Source organism: Poromitra crassiceps (assembly GCF_964638095.1).
Source record: "Poromitra crassiceps genome assembly, chromosome: 1".
Lineage (NCBI taxonomy): Eukaryota > Metazoa > Chordata > Actinopteri > Beryciformes > Melamphaidae > Poromitra > Poromitra crassiceps.
The window spans coordinates 43,089,138-43,114,971 of NC_139623.1; the positions used below are offsets into that span (position 1 = coordinate 43,089,138).

Below are 25,834 nucleotides of genomic sequence, written 5' to 3' on the forward strand. Positions count from 1 at the left end.
ATCTCCGATTGACACGGCTTTGGTCTCAGCTACTATTATAGGTAAGATGTGATGCATCAATATTGTAATTATACTGTTTAATAACAATCAAAAAAGTTGCTCGTAGCTGCTTTAAGTTATCAAAAGTTCAAAAGTCTTCTGATATTAAATGTAGTTAAGTATTGAAAGTAAAAGTACAAGTAAATGCTGTTAATAAAAAGGAAGCAGTATGTGTGTTACCAGCACGAGATGTGTGAGCACGGGATGTGTTAGCACGGCATGTGTGCGGACGAGATTTAACCGAGGCCACTCCCACAGCTCTCCCCACTCCCAAGGCCAACCGATTTGACTGTTGTCACACAATTCAATCGCCGTTATCAGCGTCTTATCACTCCATTCATAATGGGCCAGTAGGGTCCGCCGCCCTACTTACCTGCTAGTAGGCGCAGATTCGCAGAAGGTCATTCTCAGCGATTCGTTATCAGCCATAGGTTTACGTTTCACGTGTAAATCGTATTTTAACGCTTTTTGTTGCTTAATTCTAACCCTAAACCTAACCCTAAGTTGTTTTTTGCCTAAATATAAAGTTGTTTGATAACAGCCATTCTGACCTACTAGCAGGTTTATCAGCGATAGGAATGGGGCTGATGACGCACCTACTGAGTCTATGGGTGACAACAATCCGATCGGGTGGGTCAGACTCAGAGACAGGGTGGCACCGCTTACTTCAACACTTGGGTGTGATGTTTTTGTAATAGGCCCTAATCATTTGCCATAAGATATTGATAGCTATTTTAATACTGTGACATTATTCAATCCGATGCACGAAAGACTCGGACTCAGGTAATGGGCACTCGACTCGGACTCTTCTTTGGTGACTTGGACTCGAACACTGGGGACTGGAGATATAGTGACTTCACTACAACACTGCCTGTAGGTGTGGGTGAGTAGTGTTTGTGTGCGTGTATGCGTGCACCTCTTCAGGTGCTCCAGCAGGGAGAGGAAGGTGATGAGGTTGGGATCCGGCAGGGAGCGCAGGAGGTGCATCATACAGTTCTCCTTGGCTGCTGGGTCTGAGAGAGCTGAGGAGGAGAGGCAAACAGATGTCAGGACAGCCTTTTCTCAGTCTTTCCAGCTCCTGAAACCACAACAATCACACACTTCCTGGCCTAGGTTTTGCCCCCCCCCACCCCCCCGAGAGGTCAAAGGTCACACCTATGCCCTCCATGAAGGCGGGGTAGAGGCGGTCAGTGAGCAGGGGCTCCGGCAGCTCCCGGAAGTACAGCTTCAGAGTTCCCGCGATGGCGTTGATGTCCATGTCACTCAGCATCACCAGGATATCTTTGGTATCTACAGGAGAGAGAGAGAGAGAGAGAGAGAGAGAGAGAGAGAGAGGAGGGAGGAGGCAGGCAGACAAGACAGGGAAAAAGACAGAAGAGACTCAATTATTACAGACTCATAATAACACAGCTGCTCTCATCTCATCCTGTGTCCAGAAACAATGTCATGCACTCGCTTAACACAACATCCAGACAGTGGGCGTTTCTCAATGATATGGCCCAAAGACTGTTCGTTAACATAACATTGACAGCTGTTGCTTTCATCTCCCTCCTGGCCTCCCTGATGGACATTTCTTACAAATGTGAGAAGCAGAGAGACAGAGTGAACGTAGTCCGAGAAGCAGAGAGACAGAGTGAACGTAGTCCGAGAGGCAGAGAGACAGAGTGAACGTAGTCCGAGAAGCAGAGAGACAGAGTGAACGTAGTCCGAGAGGCAGAGAGACAGAGTGAACGTAGTCTGAGAAGCAGAGAGACAGAGTGAACGTAGTCTGAGAAGCAAAGAGACAGAGTGAACGTAGTCTGAGAAGCAGAGAGACAGAGTGAACGTAGTCTGAGAAGCAGAGAGACAGAGTGAACGTAGTCCGAGAGGCAGAGAGACAGAGTGAACGTAGTCTGAGAAGCAGAGAGACAGAGTGAACGTAGTCTGAGAAGCAGAGAGACAGAGTGAACGTAGTCTGAGAAGCAGAGAGACAGAGTGAACGTAGTCTGAGAAGCAGAGAGACAGAGTGAACGTAGTCCGAGAGGCAGAGAGACAGAGTGAGCGTAGTCCGAGAAGCAGAGAGACAGAGTGAGCGTAGTCTGAGAAGCAGAGAGACAGAGTGAACGTAGTCTGATAAGCAGAGAGACAGAGTGAACGTAGTCTGAGAAGCAGAGAGACAGAGTGAACGCAGTCTGAGAGGCAGAGAGACAGAGTGAATGTAGTCTGAGAAGCAAAGAGACAGAGTGAGCGTAGTCTGAGAGGCAGAGAGACAGAGTGAACGTAGTCTGAGAAGCAGAGAGACAGAGTGAACGTAGTCTGAGAAGCAGAGAGACAGAGTGAACGTAGTCCAAGAAGCAGAGAGACAGAGTGAACGTAGTCCGAGAAGCAGAGAGACAGAGTGAACGTAGTCTGAGAAGCAGAGAGACAGAGTGAACGTAGTCCAAGAAGCAGAAAGACAGAATGAACGTAGTCCGAGAAGCAGAGAGACAGAGTGAACATAGTCTGAGAGGCAGAGACAGAGTGAACGTAGTCTGAGAAGCAGAGAGACAGAGTGAACGTAGTCTGAGAGGCAGAGACAGAGTGAACATAGTCTGAGAAGCAGAGAGACAGAGTGAACGTAGTCTGAGAAGCAGAGAGACAGAGTGAACGCAGTCTGAGAAGCAGAGAGACAGAGTGAACGTAGTCCAAGAAGCAGAGAGACAGAGTGAACGTAGTCTGAGAAGCAGAGAGACAGAGTGAACGTAGTCTGAGAAACAAAGAGACAGAGTGAACGTAGTCCAAGAAGCAGAGAGACAGAGTGAACGTAGTCTGAGAAGCAGAGAGACAGAGTGAACATAGTCTGAGAAGCAGAGAGACAGAGTGAACGTAGTCTGAGAAGCAAAGAGACAGATTGAACGTAGTCTGAGAAGCAAAGAGACAGAGTGAACGTAGTCCAAGAAGCAGAGAGACAGAGTGAACGTAGTCTGAGAAGCAAAGAGACAGAGTGAACGTAGTCCAAGAAGCAGAGAGACAGAGTGAACGTAGTCTGAGAAGCAAAGAGACAGAGTGAACGTAGTCCAAGAAGCAGAGAGACAGAGTGAACGTAGTCTGAGAAGCAGAGAGACAGAGTGAACGTAGTCTGAGAAGCAGAGAGACAGAGTGAACGTAGTCTGAGAAGCAGAGAGACAGAGTGAACGTAGTCTGAGAAGCAAAGAGACAGAGTGAACGTAGTCTGAGAAGCAGAGAGACAGAGTGAACGTAGTCTGAGAAGCAAAGAGACAGAGTGAACGTAGTCTGAGAAGCAGAGAGACAGAGAGAACGTAGTCTGAGAAGCAGAGAGACAGAGTGAACGTAGTCTTACTGGTGTCAAATGCTGTTTTGAGGGCCTGGATGTCGGTGGCCACCCCTGAGATCCTGTAGATTCCCACTTCGTCGATCCCCCTCTTCTCCACTTCCTCAATGCACTGGCGGACTATGTAAGGCACCTTGGAGCGCTCGCGCCTGTGGAGGGAATCGCCGGTCAGAGCAATGCTTCTTTTCTTTTCTTTTTTATTAGCAATTTTGATTGATTTTCCTTTAAATCCAACATATCACTTGCAGCGCACTTTGGAAATGAAAGCATGCACAAGCATGGAGCAGCTGCAATATACAAGTTATTACGAAATTGTACAAATAATGATTGCAAATAATGATTATTGTGAAAAGTAAGTAACCCATCCCATGCTAGCCTGCCCCCACATGTGTGTGCAAAGTTGTAAAACACATTCTGGTATATTCCTGTAAAGTTATATCAGACTGAATTGTCAACTTGTTACACTCATTCCCACATTCTAGTCTGAGATTGCCCTCTGTTTAACCAACTTCTATTAGGGCATTCCAACAGGGGAATTCCATTTTCCCCTAACAAATCGTATCCGCATGAATCTTACGTTAGTTAATAGTTACTCCAGTCGGGAGAACGTAAAAAAAACACATCTCCCCTTTGAATAAATGCTTTCCAAGCAGCGTGCCATTCGGATTTCCAAGTATGGTAATTGGTACTTTGAATCCATTTAAAACAGCCTTGATAGCAGGCGGCGGACACAGCCATTGTTATTAATGTTACTCCTCGGCGCACTTGACAACCGCTTGACCACGGCTTAGTCCCACCCGTTGGGCTGTTTATTGATGCTGATTGGCCAATCGTTTTCATTAGTCTCCCTCAACGCTCATTGGTGAATCGCTGGTAAAACCGAAGAAACGCCATTTTATGATGATGCTAGACCAAGAGCAGCCAAACTAAACTCGGAGTGGGCGGATTTGAAGTTCTTGACCCAGGCAATTAAAGTGACCCATTTTAAGAATTCCCTCTTGTTCCCTGACTTCCCCAGAGAAATGCATCGCTGAATAATTTCCCTGTGTGGAATACACTTCTCTATGATATTCCAGAGATCCCATGACCCTTAGGAAACCTGTTCAAAGATCTAACCCCCCCCCCCCCCACCCCCAAATTGTTCTTTCATGGGGGAAGTAAGTGGATGGGTTTACACATTTTTGTCTCAATTTAAGAAATGGACTTACTTCGTCACCACGTTGATTTTGACTCCAAACACACCACTCTGCTTTTTGGACGGTGTTCTCTTCAAGCTTAGGTCCCGACTCGTAAACTTCATGGAGAATTCCACTTTGATCTGATGAGAAACACACAACAACACAGCTACAGTCAACTATACACTTTGATCTGATGAGAAACACACAACAACACAGCTACAGTCAACTATACACTTTGATCTGACGAGAAACACACAACACAGCTACAGTCAACTATACACTTTGATCTGATGAGAAACACACAACACAGCTACAGTCAACTATACACTTTGATCTGACGAGAAACACACAACACAGCTACAGTCAACTATACACTTTGATCTGATGAGAAACACACAACAACACAGCTACAGTCAACTATACACTTTGATCTGATGAGAAACACACAACAACACAGCTACAGTCAACTATACACTTTGATCTGACGAGAAACACACAACACAGCTACAGTCAACTATACACTTTGATCTGACGAGAAACACACAACACAGCTACAGTCAACTATACACTTTGATCTGATGAGAAACACACAACACAGCTACAGTCAACTATACACTTTGATCTGATGAGAAACACACAACACAGCTACAGTCAACTATACACTTTGATCTGACGAGAAACACACAACACAGCTACAGTCAACTATACACTTTGATCTGATGAGAAACACACAACACAGCTACAGTCAACTATACACTTTGATCTGATGAGAAACACACAACACAGCTACAGTCAACTATACACTTTGATCTGATGAGAAACACACAACACAGCTACAGTCAACTATACACTTTGATCTGATGAGAAACACACAACACAGCTACAGTCAACTATACACTTTGATCTGATGAGAAACACACAACCCAGCTACAGTCAACTATACACTTTGATCTGATGAGAAACACACAACACAGCTACAGTCAACTATACACTTTGATCTGATGAGAAACACACAACAACACAGCTACAGTCAACTATACACTTTGATCTGACGAGAAACACACAACACAGCTACAGTCAACTATACACTTTGATCTGATGAGAAACACACAACACAGCTACAGTCAACTATACACTTTGATCTGATGAGAAAGACACAACAACACAGCTACAGTCAACTATACACTTTGATCTGACGAGAAACACACAACACAGCTACAGTCAACTATACACTTTGATCTGATGAGAAACACACAACAACACAGCTACAGTCAACTATACACTTTGATCTGATGAGAAAGACACAACAACACAGCTACAGTCAACTATACACTTTGATCTGACGAGAAACACACAACACAGCTACAGTCAACTATACACTTTGATCTGACGAGAAACACACAACACAGCTACAGTCAACTATACACTTTGATCTGATGAGAAACACACAACACAGCTACAGTCAACTATACACTTTGATCTGATGAGAAACACACAACACAGCTACAGTCAACTATACACTTTGATCTGATGAGAAACACACAACACAGCTACAGTCAACTATACACTTTGATCTGATGAGAAACACACAACACAGCTACAGTCAACTATACACTTTGATCTGATGAGAAACACACAACCCAGCTACAGTCAACTATACACTTTGATCTGATGAGAAACACACAACACAGCTACAGTCAACTATACACTTTGATCTGATGAGAAACACACAACACAGCTACAGTCAACTATACACTTTGATCTGATGAGAAACACACAACACAGCTACAGTCAACTATACACTTTGATCTGATGAGAAACACACAACACAGCTACAGTCAACTATACACTTTGATCTGATGAGAAACACACAACACAGCTACAGTCAACTATACACTTTGATCTGACGAGAAACACACAACACAGCTACAGTCAACTATACACTTTGATCTGATGAGAAACACACAACAACACAGCTACAGTCAACTATACACTTTGATCTGATGAGAAACACACAACAACACAGCTACAGTCAACTATACACTTTGATCTGATGAGAAACACACAACACAGCTACAGTCAACTATACACTTTGATCTGACGAGAAACACACAACAACACAGCTACAGTCAACTATACACTTTGATCTGATGAGAAACACACAACACAGCTACAGTCAACTATACACTCTGATCTGATGAGAAACACACAACCCAGCTACAGTCAACTATACACTTTGATCTGATGAGAAACACACAACCCAGCTACAGTCAACTATACACTTTGATCTGACGAGAAACACACAACACAGCTACAGTCAACTATACACATTGATCTGACGAGAAACACACAACACAGCTACAGTCAACTATACACTTTGATCTGATGCTAACTGCTAGCCAGTAGCATGTGTTTCTAAAACTATGACCTGTTCGTTAATTCATACAGAAAGAGCACGCTCTGCCTCTTTGAACAGCCGCACTCTTATTATCGTGCAGAGCGCTCTTTGACTTGACTGCAGTGTGCAGTGTAAGAGGATACAGTGCTGTTAGATTGTGACTTGACTGCAGTGTGCAGTGTAAGAGGATACAGTGCTGTTAGATTGTGACTTGACTGCAGTGTGCAGTGTGCAGTGTAAGAGGATACAGTGCTGTTAGATTGTGACTTGACTGCAGTGTGCAGTGTAAGAGGATACAGTGCTGTTAGATTGTGACTTGACTGCAGTGTGCAGTGTAAGAGGATACAGTGCTGTTAGATTGTGACTTGACTGCAGTGTGCAGTGTGCAGTGTAAGAGGATACAGTGCTGTTAGATTGTGACTTGACTGCAGTGTGCAGTGTAAGAGGTTACAGTGCTGTTAGATTGTGTGACTTGACTGCAGTGTGCAGTGTAAGAGGATACAGTGCTGTTAGATTGTGTGACTTGACTGCAGTGTGCAGTGTAAGAGGATACAGTGCTGTTAGATTGTGACTTGACTGCAGTGTGCCGTGTAAGAGGATACAGTGCTGTTAGATTGTGTGACTTGACTGCAGTGTAAGAGGATACAGTGCTGTTAGATTGTGACTTGACTGCAGTGTGCAGTGTAAGAGGATACAGTGCTGTTAGATTGTGACTTGACTGCAGTGTGCAGTGTAAGAGGATACAGTGCTGTTAGATTGTGACTTGACTGCAGTGTGCAGTGTAAGAGGATACAGTGCTGTTAGATTGTGACTTGACTGCAGTGTGCAGTGTGCAGTGTAAGAGGATACAGTGCTGTTAGATTGTGACTTGACTGCAGTGTGCAGTGTAAGAGGTTACAGTGCTGTTAGATTGTGTGTCTTGACTGCAGTGTGCAGTGTAAGAGGATACAGTGCTGTTAGATTGTGTGACTTGACTGCAGTGTGCAGTGTAAGAGGTTACAGTGCTGTTAGATTGTGTGACTTGACTGCAGTGTGCAGTGTAAGAGGTTACAGTGCTGTTAGATTGTGACTTGACTGCAGTGTGCAGTGTAAGAGGTTACAGTGCTGTTAGATTGTGTGACTTGACTGCAGTGTGCAGTGTAAGAGGATACAGTGCTGTTAGATTGTGACTTGACTGCAGTGTGCAGTGTAAGAGGTTACAGTGCTGTTAGATTGTGTGACTTGACTGCAGTGTGCAGTGTAAGAGGATACAGTGCTGTTAGATTGTGACTTGACTGCAGTGTGCAGTGTAAGATGTTACAGTGCTGTTAGATTGTGTGACTTGACTGCAGTGTGCAGTGTAAGAGGTTACAGTGCTGTTAGATTGTGTGACTTGACTGCAGTGTGCAGTGTAAGAGGTTACAGTGCTGTTAGACTGTGACCACTGTATAAAACACTGTGCAATCAGGAACGTTGGCCAACCTTCCATCACCCTGGCCCAACCATACGTCATCATCAACAAGAGTCCCATTTCTATTGGCGTGGCTGAAAGATGAGCATGGGATTGTTTCGGGAACTATCGGAGATGGGAAGAAATCTTTACAGAGTTGAAGTCGCACGTGCGCCTTACCCCGTTCATCTCTATGACGTCCGGGTGCCAGTTCTTGGACTGCACTGTCTGAGGGTCCAGCTGAAAGACACAAGAGAAAGAAACACATGAGGTGATATGTTTTTGAAGACTCCGTGACCTTATAAGGCTATATTAATCCCTTCATACAGCAGGAGATTTACATTTAGGACACTGCTTCATCAAATAATCAGATTGGGAGCATCGTCATATGGACCACCACAGAAATATACTGTAGTATGGTGGAAAACACCAATGGGGCCTAATGTCATTCTCATACCATAGCACAGTAACTCTTATGTCCTAACCATCTCATCTGTCCACAGTCTGTTTAACACAGGCACATCCACGACAGGCTTCCTCTCTCTAGCCAACCAGTCTGTCGTCTCCATCATGAGGACGAGGTTGAGAGTTTGAATCTCTCATGCCAGGTCACCGAAACAGTTTCCCAACCCAAGCCTTTCCCACATGGATAAGCCTAGTGGGGTTTATTTACTGCTACTAAGAGAGAAAAAAGGAGTCACTGTCTTTCTGTTTACCCCCTAGGGGAAATTCCCAGACAGGCCTGTCTATATATATATAAAAACGGAAAGTCCTGGGAACCTCAAAATTGCCTGTTGTTTTGCTCCTTATTAGATTCCCAGGAAGCCAACATCTGATGAGGAGAAATGCGCTGCAGCCCCGTATTAGGAAGAAACAGCGGTGAACTATGAGTGCTGTGTCCCCATACGTGTAGTTGTATGTACCACAGACATTCATGCCATGCCTAATTGTGACAAATTATCGACATAAGGACACACAAAAGCTCCTTTTTCACACATAATCAAACAGGCCATTCAGCCACCAAAGCTAAGGCGCTTATACGCGTAGATCAAATTCACCTCTTCTCATTTCCCTGAACAAGAATCACATTGAACGGGCAGAAAGTACATGAAGTAAGACAGATCTAGGCGCCATGCAGGAATGTTGACGTAAAGGATATTTCAAGCCACAGTGAATGTTAATCCCATTTTCCAGCTGTCCCTCGCCCCCCTTCTAAAAATTCCTGGATTTTTACCGGCTATTATCGGAGAAAGCGTTCTCGTGTGACTTATCTCCCGCCCGGCGCCCTCTACAGGCCATTCGCTTTGATTGAACTCTAAAATGATTCCAAAACCAAATGATCAACCACATCTTCAATTACAGTAATGTGTGTGTTCAGAATGCCTTCATTGGATGAACGGGGCAAGAGTTGGTGTGTCTTGAAAATGGAAACTTTTGAACAAGGAAGGAGGCACAACATACAGTAGATAGATCCATACTGTAGATGTGCCATCATCAGACAAAATAATCAACAAAATAAACAAATAAATAAAATCCATATACTACTGTGACAGGCTTGGTCACCCAGAACTCTCACCACCATCTTTGCTTAGACAGCACTTCTCACCAACTGCCAACATCACCCTGTGGTTACATCCCACCTCATTCCGCTTGAGAGTTCTTCATATGAAGAGAGGTCTTCCACTTGAGAGTTCTTCATATGAAGAGAGGTCTTCCACTTGAGAGTTCTTCATATGAAGAGAGGTCTTCCACTTGAGAGTTCTTCATATGAAGAGAGGTTTTCCACTTGAGAGTTCTTCATATGAGGAGAGGTTTTCCACTTGAGAGTTCTTCATATGAAGAGAGGTCTTCCACTTGAGAGTTCTTCATATGAAGAGAGGTTTTCCACTTGAGAGTTCTTCATATGAAGAGAGGTTTTCTGCTTGAGAGTTCTTCATATGAAGAGAGGTTTTCTGCTTGAGAGTTCTTCATATGAAGAGAGGTTTTCTGCTTGAGAGTTCTTCATATGAAGAGAGGTCTTCCACTTGAGTTCTTCATATGAAGAGGTCTTCCACTTGAGAGTTCTTCATATGAAGAGAGGTTTTCTGCTTGAGAGTTCTTCATATGAAAAGAGGTTTTCCACTTGAGAGTTCTTCATATGAAGAGAGGTTTTCTGCTTGAGAGTTCTTCATATGAAGAGAGGTTTTCTGCTTGAGAGTTCTTCATATGAAGAGAGGTCTTCCACTTGAGTTCTTCATATGAAGAGAGGTTTTCCACTTGAGTTCTTCATATGAAGAGAGGTTTTCCACTTGAGAGTTCTTCATATGAAGAGAGGTTTTCCACTTGAGAGTTCTTCATATGAAGAGAGGTTTTCCGCTTGAGAGTTCTTCATATGAAGAGAGGTTTTCCGCTTGAGAGTTCTTCATATGAAGAGAGGTTTTCCACTTGAGAGTTCTTCATATGAAGAGAGGTTTTCCGCTTGAGAGTTCTTCATATGAAGAGAGGTTTTCTGCTTGAGAGTTCTTCATATGAAGAGAGGTCTTCCACTTGAGTTCTTCATATGAAGAGAGGTTTTCCACTTGAGAGTTCTTCATATGAAGAGAGGTTTTCCGCTTGAGAGTTCTTCATATGAAGAGAGGTTTTCCACTGGAGTTCTTCATATGAAGAGAGGTCTTCCACTTGAGTTCTTCATATGAAGAGAGGTCTTCCACTTGAGAGTTCTTCATATGAAGAGAGGTCTTCCACTGGAGTTCTTCATATGAAGAGAGGTCTTCCACTTGAGAGTTCTTCATATGAAGAGAGGTCTTCCACTTGAGAGTTCTTCATATGAAGAGGTCTTCCACTTGAGAGTTCTTCATATGAAGAGAGGTCATCCACTTGAGAGTTCTTCTAGAATAAGGTGCTAAGCAACTTTTATTTTTCGACATGTAGATGCACAAATCAGTCAGACATAAACATAATGAAAAGCTAAATGTTTAAAATGTAGGTCAGAGGTAGGATGTGGGAATGAATTTCATAAAGGAGAAGAGGCTCTCTGGAAATCGGGCTTAACATTCACCATGGCCAGCATTATCCTCTAAGCTGCTGCATTCTTTTTGACCTCTGGTTGATCCTCGTCTTCTCCGGTTCTTGCCGGTTGTAGAGAAGCAGTGTTGGGATGGGGCCAGATATTGCTGCTTTACAACTGCACCGAGACAGTCACTAAGTGTTCTTCACATTTCCCCTTGGCAGTCTCTTGGGGGACGTCCGACCGGGGCTGCAGTTTGGCTCAGTCAGTTGATCTACTTCACCACTCAAGGTCTGGACCACACTTCCCATGATGCGCTGAGAAGAGTCCTGAGTGACACATGATGGATGGGGGAGGTTGTTGAGTTTTACATGTTTTCCTCCCAGAGTCTTCGCTCCACTCGGCTTGCTGTGTGCGGCGAGCAGCGTGAAGCTCACAACAGCTGCCCGATGCCTTTTCACTTACAGGCTGATTCAGCAACTGACGGTGTATCACCATTAGTCACTATGCTATGATGTCATCACTACCCTGCGTAGTGGTGTGCTGGCCTTAGAACATCATAATGATTGTCACTATGCTGTGATGTCATCACTACCCTGCGTAGTGGTGTGCTGGCCTTAGAAGAGCATAATGATTGTCACTATGCTGTGATTTCATCACTACCCTGCGTAGTGGTGTGCTGGCCTTATCGTGCATTCCTTTATAACTGGGAACTGGTAATCTTACCGGTTCAAAGTTCATGGGCTGGGACGTGACGTCACTAGAGCTGGTATTTCCCATTCCAAACTCGTAGGAGTCTCAGCAGCCCCGACCTAAAAAAATCCAAGATGGCTGATCCGCGCAACAACAGTAGTTATAATCGTATAAATGCTATTTAGCACTTCTGTCTTGTTTGTGTCTCATTAAATCAGCTGTACACACAGCACTGCCTAACTTCTATCTGTGTGGATATGAGGCTGCAGTGTTTGTATGCGCAAAATGCCATGTTATCAACGTTATTGCTAACAATGGCTAGCCTGGCTAGCGAGTGGATCTGACCAGTGAACAGTGAACTTCCCAGCTCAACTTTTCTGCAAATGGAACGCTAACAAAACGGATGTGACGTCATTTAGCCTCCACGTCCCAGTTATTTTGCGATAAAGGAACGCACGATTAGAAGAGCATAATGATTGTCACTATGCTGTGATGTCATCACTACCCTGCGTAGTGGTGTGCTGGCCATAGAACAGCATAATGATTTCTGGGTGAGCACAAGGCCAGCACACTTCTCTTATTGTCAGCACTAGGCTGCAAGCATTAAAAGTTCTCAGTGAGCGGATTTCATTAGCTCGTAAAAAGTCCATTTGGCGTGTGTTTCACGCGCTCCTGTTATTGGTACCACTCATTTTCCCAGCAGGGTTTGGGTTTGAGACTGGGGGACGGGTAAGCACTGCATTGGGCCCTTTACACATCAGCCACTGCCAAGAAGTGAAGTGGGCCAGGATCCAGGTCACATGATGCACGGTGCCTCTTGTAGCCCCTTCAAAGTGGGCTCTATTTCCTCTATTGCCCTCGGCTAGTTTCTCACAAACCTGATTCAGAATAAATGCAGTCAAATAGGGCTGTAAAAAGTAAAGAGGATCTTTACTGTCAGCGGCTATACTTGCTGACCTTTCTGCAAAACTATCTTAAACTGTGCTCTTTTTTCTTTTCTGGGAAATGCGTTGGTTTAAGGGGACGGCCACAAACTGCTTAGCTAAGCAAGCAGCACGGAGCAAACTCAAACTGAATTAGTTGGCTCTGAATCCAGAGTAGGATGACAGGAGATGGGCTGCATGACAAGACTGATAAAGACACACTGGTGCTGCAAATGAATAGGGAGGAAATATCCAGTTGGCTGGTTAAAACAAGCAGATTTAGGGTTTTTATCCTGAGTGACAGACAGGTCCTTTTAAAATACAATAAAACAAAAGTTTTGCACATTGAATGACAAACCCTCTTCTGTATTCCTCTAACTGTAAGAGTGGAAACATAAACATCTAATAATTGTATTCAAGACTTTTTATAATACTTTTTAAGGCCTTGCGGATACCCTGCCAGCTTACATTAATATATCCTTTGATATTAATCCAAAGAGATGAAAAACACAAAGGCCAATTTCCGTTTTTAAGTAGGCCTATGCTTGAAACAGATGATGTGCAGGAGTGTCCGTGTGTGTGTGTGTGCACATGTCTAGGCAGAGATGAAAGGCAGAAGAGTCTTGTGGTGTGTAAGAGAGATCCTCAGACCAATGTGGTCTCCATTAGGAACTTCTTTTAGGACCGTGAAGACTATCGAACAAATACGATTGAGGAGCATCCAAAAAGGACGGCGGCCCAAGGCAACACACAGAAATACTTAAAATCCAGTGGATTGTACCGTACCAGCTGGTAAGGTTCATACACTCTGTTCCTGCTTATAATACAATAAATAATTGGGTAACACTTTGCAATTAAGGGTAAATGTATTAAACCAGTGGTTCCCAACCATAGGGTCATGACCCTAAGTGGGGTCGCCTGGAATTCAAATAGGGTCGCCTGAAATTTATTTTTTTCCATTTTTTTTTACAACTCACACAATTTAAAACTAGCAAAGATGATTAGGGTCACTTGCCTTCCAGTTCTGAGTTTAAAGTGAAAGTGATAATCTCTAAGATTTCAGTTTTGTTCTCTTGGGTGACACCTATGGCAATGAGTGGTAATTGCAGGTGAGATCCAAACTGTCAATGGGCTCACTATCAGATAGATAGTAGTCTCACGTAGTCAGACCAACCGTCGACGTCATCAAGCTTCCAGCGACGGAGGATAATCTTCACAAACCATTTTTGAAGTGTAAATGCATTTTCTTTAGGCGATTATCAGAAAACGTTTAAAAAAAACGCCTGGCATATATACTACAGCGGTTTCAGTGGTATTCAGTGGTTTCATGTGGATACACACATTTCTTGAAACGATTCCGTGTTTATGGAAAACTTTTCTTAAATGGAAAAAAAAAAAAAGATTGGTTCCGTCTCCGTGTGGACATGGCCTTAGTTAACTGTTAAGCATTAATTAACCTTTATTTAATGTACCCTTAACGTGTTCGCAATAAGGGTGTGCATGCAGCTTTAGAGAAGGGCAGAATGTGACAGGAGGCATGCAGCTGCCATGTGTTACTACTACTACACACTTGTAGGCACTGAATAAAATGCATTGTTGGCTACAGTATCTTTTCATGTGGGTAGGTTGACTCTGTCAGTAGTCAGTTTGGGGGAATATAGAGCAGTGCAGGCAGTAATATCACCACCGGGAGTCTTAACTTTACAGATAGAGCAGACAGCTGTTTGCCTGGCTGTGCACTCGCGTGCTGTGGCCCTCCCTATCTGAACTGCAAGGACACAACAAAGCAGATAAGACAAGTCATGGTGTTTTGTCACGACACGGTCATTGTTTCAGTAGATAGAATAGAGAGAACAGACAGGCAACTTTCACTTTGACAGTTGTCTTTTCTTTTTTGTTTAATTCTACAAAAAGTGCAGTTGAGAGTGTGTCTCTATTTTTCTAAAGATTGTAGGGGTTGGGTGCTCTTTGGATAGAAAAAAGCACAAAAGTACAAATGTGGCAAAAAGAGAGATTCAAGGCCCTCAAAAAAATAATTTAAAAAGCCTTAAAGTTCATAATTTCTTTTTTTGCTTTTTGATTATGACTGACCAGTTGATCAATCTTTTTATTTACCTTTAAATCACTGGATGAAGACATACATTGAAACACTGTTTACACACCTCCCACATTAGTTCTCCTATATATTCAGCTCAATAAGTAGCACTCTTATCATTGTGGGGAAACAAAAAGGAACTGTTCCCGCCCGGTCTCGAACCGGGGACCTTTCGCGTGTTAGGCGAACGTGATAACCACTACACTACGGGAACTGGCTGAGCACACTGCCCTCACTCTGCAAACATAATCCTACTCCTCCCCCCTCCCCGCCTGCTGCAACATGTGAGCCAGGCTGCTGCCTGCTACTCCCTCACATGCAGCCTATCCCTGAAATGTTCAGGGACCTTTCCTACAAGGGTGTCGTGTGTGAACGGGAGCAGGGATCAATATATGCAGGGAAATTCTTTCCCACCACAAGACTAACGTTTCAGGGAAAACCCCTGCACGGCTGTGTTGGGAATGAATGCAGCAGGTATGCAGGGAAGGCCATGTAAAGGGTTATTCCCCCCATTTTTATGTGGCTATAATGATAGGCTATAATGAGTCACTCATTCGGAAATAATATCCTCTAGGGCAGTGATACTCAATTTGCGGCCCGGGGGCCAGATGCGGCCCGCGATAGGGTGCAGAGTGGCCCCCCGACAATTTCCTAATTCACAATGAAAACTAAGGTTAAATAAAATTTGACTCTCCTCTTCAATTTGTTTAAAACATAAAGTCATACAATTCAAGATTGTACATAGACTGCATTGGTCCAGGGCGAGATTGGCCAAATTTACACCAAACATGGATCCTAATTGTGATCGCTGTCAAACAACCCCAGCCACTTTATCACATATGTTTTGGCTTTGCCCAAAATTAGTAGATTTTTGGCATTCCATATTTAATTTTTTTTCTGATATACTGGAAATATCCATTGAACCTCTTGCCATAATTGCAATCTTTGGTGTGGTCCCGCATGATCTCTCCCTCAACCAATGCAGTAAAAAGATGATAGCGTTTGGTACACTTCTGGCTAGAAGACTTGTACTCCTTAAATGGAAAGACAAGTTTCCTCCAACTTTCAATCACTGGGTCAGAGATCTTATGTATCATCTAACCCTAGAAAAAATCTGATACGCTACAAGGGGTTGTGCTCTCGACTTTTATACCATCTGGCAGCCAGTCCTAGCCTGGTAAACCGCCCGTCACGTGAACTCACATTTCATTTGGTTCTCCGTGACGGTCTGGACCCGCACAGGCAGTTTAAGATGATTGGTCGAGCCATGCCGGGCCGACGAATCAGCGGCGGCCGTAGGCGGGCAGGCTCGTCTGGGCAAGTAGTGGGTACATGGTCTTTGTAGTTCTTTTCCTCGTCAACATCGCGGAAGTGACAGGCAGTCTGAATGAAATTGAATGTAATGTTCCCAATTCTATGTATTAAATTCTAAAAAACGACCCTCAACATTTGGGAAGGCTAAGCCACACAACTAGTTCGTTATAATCTAACTAAATGCTTCGAAGGTGACTTTACGACCGCGAGGACTCAATCAATGAATACCACGGAGATCATCCACAGGCACCTTCCGCGATCTGATTGGTTGAAGTTAACACCCACCAGCGGTGATAGACAGATGGGTCATCCAATCACCTGCCAAGTAGCTTGGACAAAGTGCCCGCCTCCATCAGCGGGTCTGGTGACTTCAAACCCAGATCGACTGGTTTAGTGAAACCTATGTGGAGCTATACCGTCCATCTGGCAGCGTCAGGTTAAGCCAGTCCTGGACCAGGTAGAGAAAATGGAGGCTTCAAGCATTTCAAATGTATAGATTTACCCCCCCCCCCCCTCTCTCATATTTATTTTCATTAATCTGTTTTTGTTGATTGTTGTTGTGTGTTTTTTCTTTTCTTTCTTTTTCTTCTGTGTCTTTGTGTATTGATATACTGTGATGTATGACATGATGTATGTGGTGTAATAGGCTAGGGGTTCTCGTGGGATGGGTTTTTGTTTAAAAGTGTCAAGTGTATTTAAATCTGTATTTTGTATAATATACAGAAAACAAATAAAAAAAACTTTGAACAAAAAAAATTTTTTTTGACTGAGCTCCAGCTAAATTGTCAAATATGGCTGTCGGCTCGCCACCCAGGCACTTACAGTATGTATTTAACTATGCAAAAAAATTGAGACTACTAAACTCCGGCTGACACCCCAAAATCCTACAATCTGCTACAGAAAAATTTATATTAATGTTTATTGACTGGCCCCTTGCCTTTTGCAAAAGTGGCCCCCAGGCAAAGCAAGTTGAGTATCCATGCTCTAGGGCCACTCCGGGAACCCCCATCCTGTGTAAGTAGGGTTCCCAGAGCAAAACCTGGCTATTTCCACAACTGCTTATGGATGAGCATCATCTGCTGCATGCCATCGAGAAAGAATAGGGAGTGTGCCCTATTGTGCAGTGCCCTGTTTTCGTGCAATTCAGCATAGCGCCACCTACTGGCAACATAAAAAATGATGTTTATCTCAAGAACCGTTCGTCCGATCGACTTCCACTTTGGGGAGTTCGCTTAGGCCCTAAGCCTTAGGGGGACTCAAGGGAGTGCAGGGAGCTGAATTCCGTGCGATTTGGCATAGTGCCACCTACTGGCAACACAAATAGCGCTTTATCTCGATAGCCATTCATCTGATCGACTTCAAACTTCAAACTCGGGGAGTGCACTTAGGGGGACTCAACGGAGTGCAGGGAGCTGAATTCCGTGCAATTTGGCATAGCGCCACCTACTGGCAACACAAACGGTTCATCTCGATAGCCATTCATCTGATCGACTTCAAACTTGGTAAATGTGCTGCTGGGAACCTGACATAGAGCAGTGCAGAATTTTGTGCAATTCAGCACAGCGCCACCTACTGGCAACACAAAAAGTGGTTTATCTTGAGAACCGTTCATCCGATTGACTTCAAACTTGGGGGGTGTGCTCCTGGGAACCTGAAGTAGTGCGGCACTGAATTTCTTGCAATTTGACATAGTGCCACCTACTGGCAACACAAACAGCAGTTTATCTCGAGAAACATTTGTCCAATTGTGACTTTAAACTTGGGGAGTGCGCTGGATATAGCAGTATATTTAGTGAGTGACATTATGTGACATTACACTGTTTGGATCTCACCTGCAATTACCACCCACCACCATAGGTGTCACCCAAGAGAACAAAACTGAAATCTTAGAGATGATCACTTTGAAATCAAAACAAACAAAAAAATCGCAAGTGACCCTAATCATCTTTGGTAATATTAAATTGAGTTAATTATTATTATTATTATTTATTTATATTTTTAATTCCAGGTGACCCCACTTAGGGTCGCGACCCTACGTTTGGGAACCACTGTGTTAAGAGGTGTTGTGGTGGGAAATTGCTGGTACAGAATTTCCTTGGATATCAATCCCTGCTCCCATGCACACATGGCCCCATGCATAGGCTGCTTGTAAAAGGCCCTTTGGACATTTCGAGTACACTGCCACTCTTCCTTGTGTTGCCCCGCTGAAGCCCATGGGAGACAGAGAGCAGTGCTAGACACACACAGTGGTCCGGGGGTCCCTCTGGAGCTACTTACATTATGATATTACCAGGGGGGCTTCAGAGGAGGGGCTCATGCAGCATGACAGTAGAGGAATAATAGTTGCACATTTTTCGATTTGGGAGAGAATGGAGAGTGTGAATTCAGCACATGCATGTAAGTACCATAACCAACTGGGAAGGCAAAGAAAATGCCACAAGGACCCAGAACACAGAGGAGTCCAATAAGACTGATGGTATGCCATGGGAGTACTGTCAATCAGCAGATTCTAAAAAAAAATAAAAAAAATCTGTGCTGACATTATGTGAAGCTGTGAAATGCATACCCGCAATAGGTGCACAAAAAGTGCTGAAATGATTCCTGAATGCATTCATTTTGGATTTCTTTGTGTTACAACCCTCCACACAAACGGTAAGGGAGACATGTATACAATGGAATTATTTACCTATCATAATGCAAGAGGTTGTTCAAGAAATTTGAGAGCATGATTTATCAATTTCACGTTCAGATTTTGGACCTTTGTACTCAAAAAGCCCCCGCGTGTGCCCACATTTACTCTGCTTGTTCTCAAACTATACGCTTGCGCTCAAAACTTTATACTCACGCTCAAAACTTTTCTTTATGGACATATTTCATGCACTCACACTCAAATATCCCCTGCTCACGCTTAGATCTTCTCTACTTGTGCTCAAACTCTGCTTCCATTCAAATGTCTCCCCTCTCCATTCAAACTGAGTGTGTTCTCTCTTGGAATTTCTCCTCTTGGATCTTTTGTCTCCACTTGGATTTTCTGTGACACAACCCTATCAGAAACCCACAACCAATAGAATGCCAGGATAGTGTCACATGATCCCTGACCCAGCGATCATGTGACACTATCCTGGCATTCTATTGGCTGTGGATTTCTGACAGGATTGTTGCACAACAAATCTGAGAGAAGAGAAGAGATCCAAGAGCAGAAGTTTCAAGAGCGCACAGAAGCAGTTTGAAGGGGGAGGACATTTGCATGCAGGCACCGAGTTTGAGCGTGAACTGAGGAAATGTAAGTGTGAGCAGGGGATTTTTGAGGGTGAGAGTACAGTTTGAGGACAAGCAGAGCAAATTTAAGCACACGCGGGGGCTTTTTGAGTCCAAAGGTCCAAAATCTGAACGTGAAATTGAGAAATCATGCTCTCAAATTGCTTGAACGACTTCTTGCATTTAGATAGGTAAATAATTCCATAGTATAAGAGAGTACCGTATACATTTCAAACAACAATGCAAATCTAGCCTGTAAAGTCTTGATCTCATTTTAATTTGGGTGAAACTGCCTTATTGGCAAAGACAATGTCAAAAGTTACTCTTTGGGTGGGGTCACGGTCACGGTGTGGATCCTTGTTAAGTTGATTGTTCTGCTTTTGGAATTTTATACACTCACATGAATTAAGAATTTCCTTGTCAAAACTGCCTACTTTATCTAAGAAAAGAAAGAAAAAGGCTGTTCTGAAGTAGTAGAATAATATATAGCAAACATCCAATCAGCTGCTTATGAAATAATGTAAAGGCTTTAATGATCAAATCCCCACACACTTAATTAGCCCCATTGTTGCTTTTCTGGAGAGCAAATGTATTTTGGTGAAGATACAACTTGATCTTTTGATATGCTAAATTAATGAATTTCTCTTTTAATTTGTCCTTTGTGTTTTAGCGCACTTTTTCGGGGCTGTTCTCTAGTCTAGCTGATTAAATATTCATTCAGTGGCAGAAAGCTTTAAATTAGTCCTTTAATTAGAACGTAGCTCATACTGCATGGCTGCTTGCTTTAAGTGGGATTACAGCGCTATCCTGGGAACCGTTTGTGCAAAGATTGAGGTTGTTTCTTTTCATCTAACACAGCACGCTATATTGGCTATATAGAGAGCCAAAGTGGAACGTCACTTCCTGCTTCAGCACTGTACCAGAGATTTTCATCCGCCATTTATTTTCCCATAGACATTTCGTAAAATGCTTATAAAAATAGTTTTACTTGGTCAAACCAAACGGTACACATATATTTAGAAACAGGAGAGATCGCATAACATTTCACTCGGGCCAAAACGTAAAAAAATTGCGGATTTAAAGAAAATATTTTTTCGATGTAGTTTTTTTAGTTTTAGTCCAAGCAAAATGTTCTATGGTCTCTCCTGATTCTAAATATAGCTGAACCGTTTGGTTTGACCAAGTAAAACTATTTTTATAAGCATTTAACGAAAGGTCTATGGGAAAATAAATAGCGGAAGAAAATCTCTGGTACACTGCTGAAGCAGGAAGTGACGTTCACTTTGCCTCTCTATTGGCTGTGCATGGCTATTTTTAGACAAGGAACCATATAAGCATCCTGTTTCTATGTACATCAGGCTCTTCACTCAAGAGCTGCTGATGTCACCACGGTCATGTGAGGTCTTTGACTCGGTTGCCATGTTGCCTGCTTCCCTGCAGTGTCTTGTTTGAGCCAATCGGCGGGGCTTTCCAGCCAGCGCAGGATTGTGATTGGCAGAGTAGCTGTGCACTTCTCTTATAGAGTCTGTAAACAAACACATACTACAAGACGTATGCAACTGCCTGCAGCCTGCGTAAGATGCACACAGAAGCATGAGCTGTGCAGGGAAAGAGTGAAATATCTCTGTCTATCCCTGTCTAACAGTGATCAAAACAGAGCAGAGAGAAATGCTTCATCAATAAAACCAGTGATGTGGTGGTAAATCGATATAACCTCCAGTCAGTGATCAAAAGCTAAATAATCACCAGTATAAAGAAAAATCTGTTATATTACCAGAAAAAGCATCAAGGTATGCATTTTTTCTTTGAAAAGGCCCTATCCATATTTCTCATATAGTAAGTCCCTCATCAGTTTGAAACTCAGTAGCGTTTACTATGAATTTAAGATGTATGCCCTAAAAAGGAGGCAGAACTCTATTCTTCCAAATAAACAGGTGTGTAAACTGAGAACTATTATGTAAAACCCCTGAGATGAAGCTGCCGCTGCTCTCTGGTTGCTATGGCCAACCCACCCCCCCCCCCTTCCTTTCCTTTTGTTGTTTGTCTGTGTTTTATGTCTGTCTCTGTTATGTTTTATGTTTTGACCCATGTATTCTGTAAAGCGACTTTGAGTTCTTGAAAAGCGCTATATAAAATAAATGTATTATTATTATTATTATGTGAAACACTGCTGCTTCCCATGGATACATACACTAACCCTCAAATCTCAGACGTAATCTAGTGCGGCAGTAAGAAAATCAAAATGTGCTATCAGGAGAGCAGGATTTCAAAACAACCACCATATTAGTCTTGTGATGACCTTGTGTTTCTCTTGGAGAGAGCTAGTGTTTTTCACAGCTTTGCCTGGTGGGAACATTGCGTAGCTGTGCCCTCGCTAATTACCTAACTATGCAGGTCATTTGCAATCTCAAGAACTAACAGCATGTCCCATTTGAAAGCCATTCGATCATCTCCATGTTCACTCATCGTCGACTATAGCAGTCATTGTAACAGAAGAAGTATGATGTTTCAGTCTTGTAGCCTGTGGTGAGTATGAATCAGGGTTCCCACTGTGGCCGTAATGTAAAATTCAATGACTTTTCCATGACTTTCAATTAACTAGGTTGAAGTACTTCCATGCCCTAAATATGCTGTTCCTTCCTGGTTTGTGAACGTTGTTTTTCAGGTCAGAAAGTTGCTAAAGCGGTCAACAGTCTGGGTGCTACTCCAGTTGGGCTTGCTGTGGAGAAAAACAGCTGAAAACCTCCATTTGATACAATTAATGTGTGATGGCACGGTGGCTCAGTGGTTAGCACTGTTGTCTCAGACCAAGAAGGTCCCGAGTTCGAACCCCGGTCCGTCCCAGGTCCTTTCTGTGTGGAGTCTGCATGTTCTCCCTGTGTTCGTGTGGATTTCCTCTGGGTGCTCTGGTTTCCTCCCACCATCAAAGTCATGAAATACTCCTGTGAGTGCCCCCTGACCAAGGCACTGGCCAAAGAACTGGAGTTGGTCCCCGGGCACTGCACTGTGGGTGCCCACTGCTCCTAGTTCTAGGAAGTTTCCTAGTAGAGGATGGGTCAAATACAGAGGATGAATTTCCCCATGGGGATAAAAGAAAACGTAACTAACTTAACTTAAACAAGTTGTAAAACACATTCTGGTATATTCCTGCAAAGTCACATACTTGTCCCCTCCCTTCTCCAAAGAATTGATCAAATTCCCTAAAATTGTCTTGCCTCCTAAATGCCATGACCAGTGGGAAGGCTGGTAGTGGGTCATCATCTCTTAAGATCTTAGCAGGCCTGTGAAGAACACACCAGAGGCTGACATCCTCTAACACTCGCCCAACTAATGAGCTGATTCATGTCTTGTTGTCGCCCTGCTGAGATTAAACCCACCGTGGCCCGCAGCCAGAACCCATCCCACAAGAGAGAGGGGGTCATTCTGGGTATCACAACCTGCTTTACTGACCTGTCAGCCTCCTCCTGGAGCTCATTAACCAATCACAGAGCCTCCTCCTCCTGGAGCTCATTAACCAATCACAGAGCCTGCGAGGGGGGGAATGGATTGGGGCCAATAAAGGGTTATGCCCTCCGGTGGGGACAGGCAGAGATTTATGTGGCCTATAAAAAAGAAAGGCCATTAGGGGCCTGGCTGGCATTTTAGGCACGCGGGAGGGATGAAACCCTAATATCTCATCTGCTTTAATCAACATACTCATATGGAACGGCAGGATCTTCAATGGGCTAAAATGTGTGTGTGTGTGTGTGTGTGTGTGTGTGTGTGTGTGTGTGTGTGTGTGTGTGTGTGTGTGTGTGTGTGTGTGTGTGTGATAACGGCTGGATGTGATTCTTGTTCATGACTTCTCAGGCAGGACGGCTCCATTGCTCTCGTCGCAAAGCTGACTGAAGCTCGACAACAAAGATAGAAACCAAAGCTGCGCGCGCAAACGGGTCACCAGCCATAAGAACATAGCCGTCTACCGCTGAGTAACTGCTTGATCATCAGTCTTTTACCGGGACATAAAAACACATTATGTCTGGTTCTAGTCTAATTAGTGTGCCCCTCCCCACCCCCCCCCACCCCCACCCCGCTCCCCTCTCATCACGCGTCGTCTTAATTAGAAGCGTCGCTCGAGGCTGAGTGAGAGAGGACAAGTCCCCGGTGTGGTGCCATACCCTCACACACATGCTCACTTCCATGACTCTCCAACAGCCAGTAAACAGCAGGCGCGCCACACAGATGAGCACAAACACACAACTCAGAAAGCAATATGCCCCCAAAGTCTGCTTGCAGCGCTCCTTCACTGATGCCTTGGAAATTACGATTTGTAGTCGTCCTCCCGCATGCTTATCTGCAGGTTTCAGAACAAGACCTTCTCAACGCTACCTGGAATTGGATTGAACCAAAATAAAGAACAAAAAGCCAGCAATATTGTTTATTTCCAATTGAACGTAGCTAATACAAGTTTTGAAACAATAACTGGGCACTACAAGACGGCAACGCGAAATGATGTGCGACTGTGTTTCTAAAGCACGCGATGAAAACAGAACATCCTGTATTCACCATGTTTCGTATTCATCAAGACAAACTTGCTATGACCAACTGGAGGTCCAGTGATCCAGTACAAAATTCAAACATGTAAGTGACACTAACTGCCGGCAATGTAAAATACTTGAACAAAGATTCTGGAGTCAGAGGTTAGCCTCAGAAGAATGATGGGAAAAAAACACTTGAAAAAGTCTCATTCACATGAAACTACACAAGTCATGGCATTGCCTTATTTGGTTTGTCTTACTTTTTAATTCTGCCTCGACTACATTTCAGAAAATGTAAAAAGATGTCGATACTAACCATCAAAATTAACACTATTGATCATCACATGGTGAAATAGACCCAACAACTTTCAGAACCTGCAAAGCGGTCATCTTCTTGTTTTAGGTGATGATGGGAGATGATTGCACAGTACAGCCACTCCATGTGCAAACAGCATCTCTCTGTTAGTAGTAGTACTGTAGTAGAAATGCAGAGGGACAGAGGCAACAATGGGAGTTTGGGGGGAGAAGCATTAGGAGCTGGAGGCGACTGACTGCACAAACATCGCAACAGACGTTTACACAGAAAACCAGGCCGTCAAAGCCTCATTCAAAATGAATGAATGGGACTTCACAAGGACACGGCGCTGTAGGGAGATTTACGTGCGAGACCAGAGCGAGCGAGCGAGCGCCATCACACCTAACTAACTGCAAAGCTGACAACTTTGGAGAGAAATAAAATCCGTGTGCACCAAAGAGTAACAGACCACAGCGGCACAACGTGAAACCGAGAGCAAAGCCAGTCGACCATTTCTAAACCATTTAGTAGAGAATGACCAGGAGCCCCAAACAGAGAGTCTTCCTCTTTGATCCTATTCATCAGTGGAGAGACGTGGTAGTGTCAAACAGGGAGAGAGTCTTCCTCCTTGGTCCTATTCATCAGTGTGGAGACGTGGTAGTGTCAAACAGGGAGAGAGTCTTCCTCCTTGATCCTATTCATCAGTGTGGAGACGTGGTAGTGTCACACAGAGAGAGAGTCTTCCTCCTTGATCCTATTCATCAGTGTGGAGAGACATGGTAGTGTCACACAGTAAAGCCTGGGCTTATAGTGTGCAATCCGGGTTTTAGCCCACTCAGTGTATATCGAGCAGTGGTCAGCCTTCACTGGGCCGCTATTGAACAATGGAAAGCGCTGAAGCAAAGGTCAAGCCAGCTATCATGTCTGAATATGTTGTCCTTATTGCGCTTGTCCTCTAAATAGTTTCTTATGCACATAGATGACAGCTGAGGAGATGGGGAGGGACTGCTGCATATGCACGTGCAAACACATTGGAATAAAGAGGGGGAAAAACACATCTCCTGCATATTAGTCATAGTTTTAGCTGTGTGTGCAGAGAAGTGAACAGACTCACGTGCTTCCACACTCCACACAGAAATAGCAGGTGGAGGGAAAAGAGGGTATTCTTTCTAGGCTAGCATCTTTGAGCACTAGGAAAAGCACTATATAAATCGGATGTATTATTATTATCATTAGGCTAGGGCTGTGCAATTAATCAAATTTTAAGTTCGATTACAATTTTGGCTTGATGGCTTCCCACAATTATGATGAAAACAAGATAATCGAGATATATACTTTTTTGTTTTGTTAGCCTATTTATTTATCTTTTTTTATATACTTTTATTTTCATGAATTTCTT

At 43.6% G+C, this 25,834-nt stretch overlaps 1 protein-coding gene across 4 annotated transcripts in view; it reads right to left on the reverse strand.

The window, feature by feature from the left end:
- abr (ABR activator of RhoGEF and GTPase) overlaps positions 1-25,834 on the reverse strand; it is a 387,908-nt gene that overhangs the window by 7,643 nt on the left and 354,431 nt on the right. For all 4 annotated transcript variants that reach the window (XM_083650474.1, XM_083650477.1, XM_083650475.1 and 1 more), the window contains 5 exons: positions 8,535-8,594; positions 4,558-4,667; positions 3,359-3,498; positions 1,195-1,329; positions 956-1,061 (listed from right to left, as the gene is read on the reverse strand). In XM_083650474.1, the coding sequence (XP_083506600.1) occupies positions 956-1,061; positions 1,195-1,329; positions 3,359-3,498; positions 4,558-4,667; positions 8,535-8,594 (551 nt within the window). The remainder of the gene's footprint in view (positions 1-955; positions 1,062-1,194; positions 1,330-3,358; positions 3,499-4,557; positions 4,668-8,534; positions 8,595-25,834) is intronic.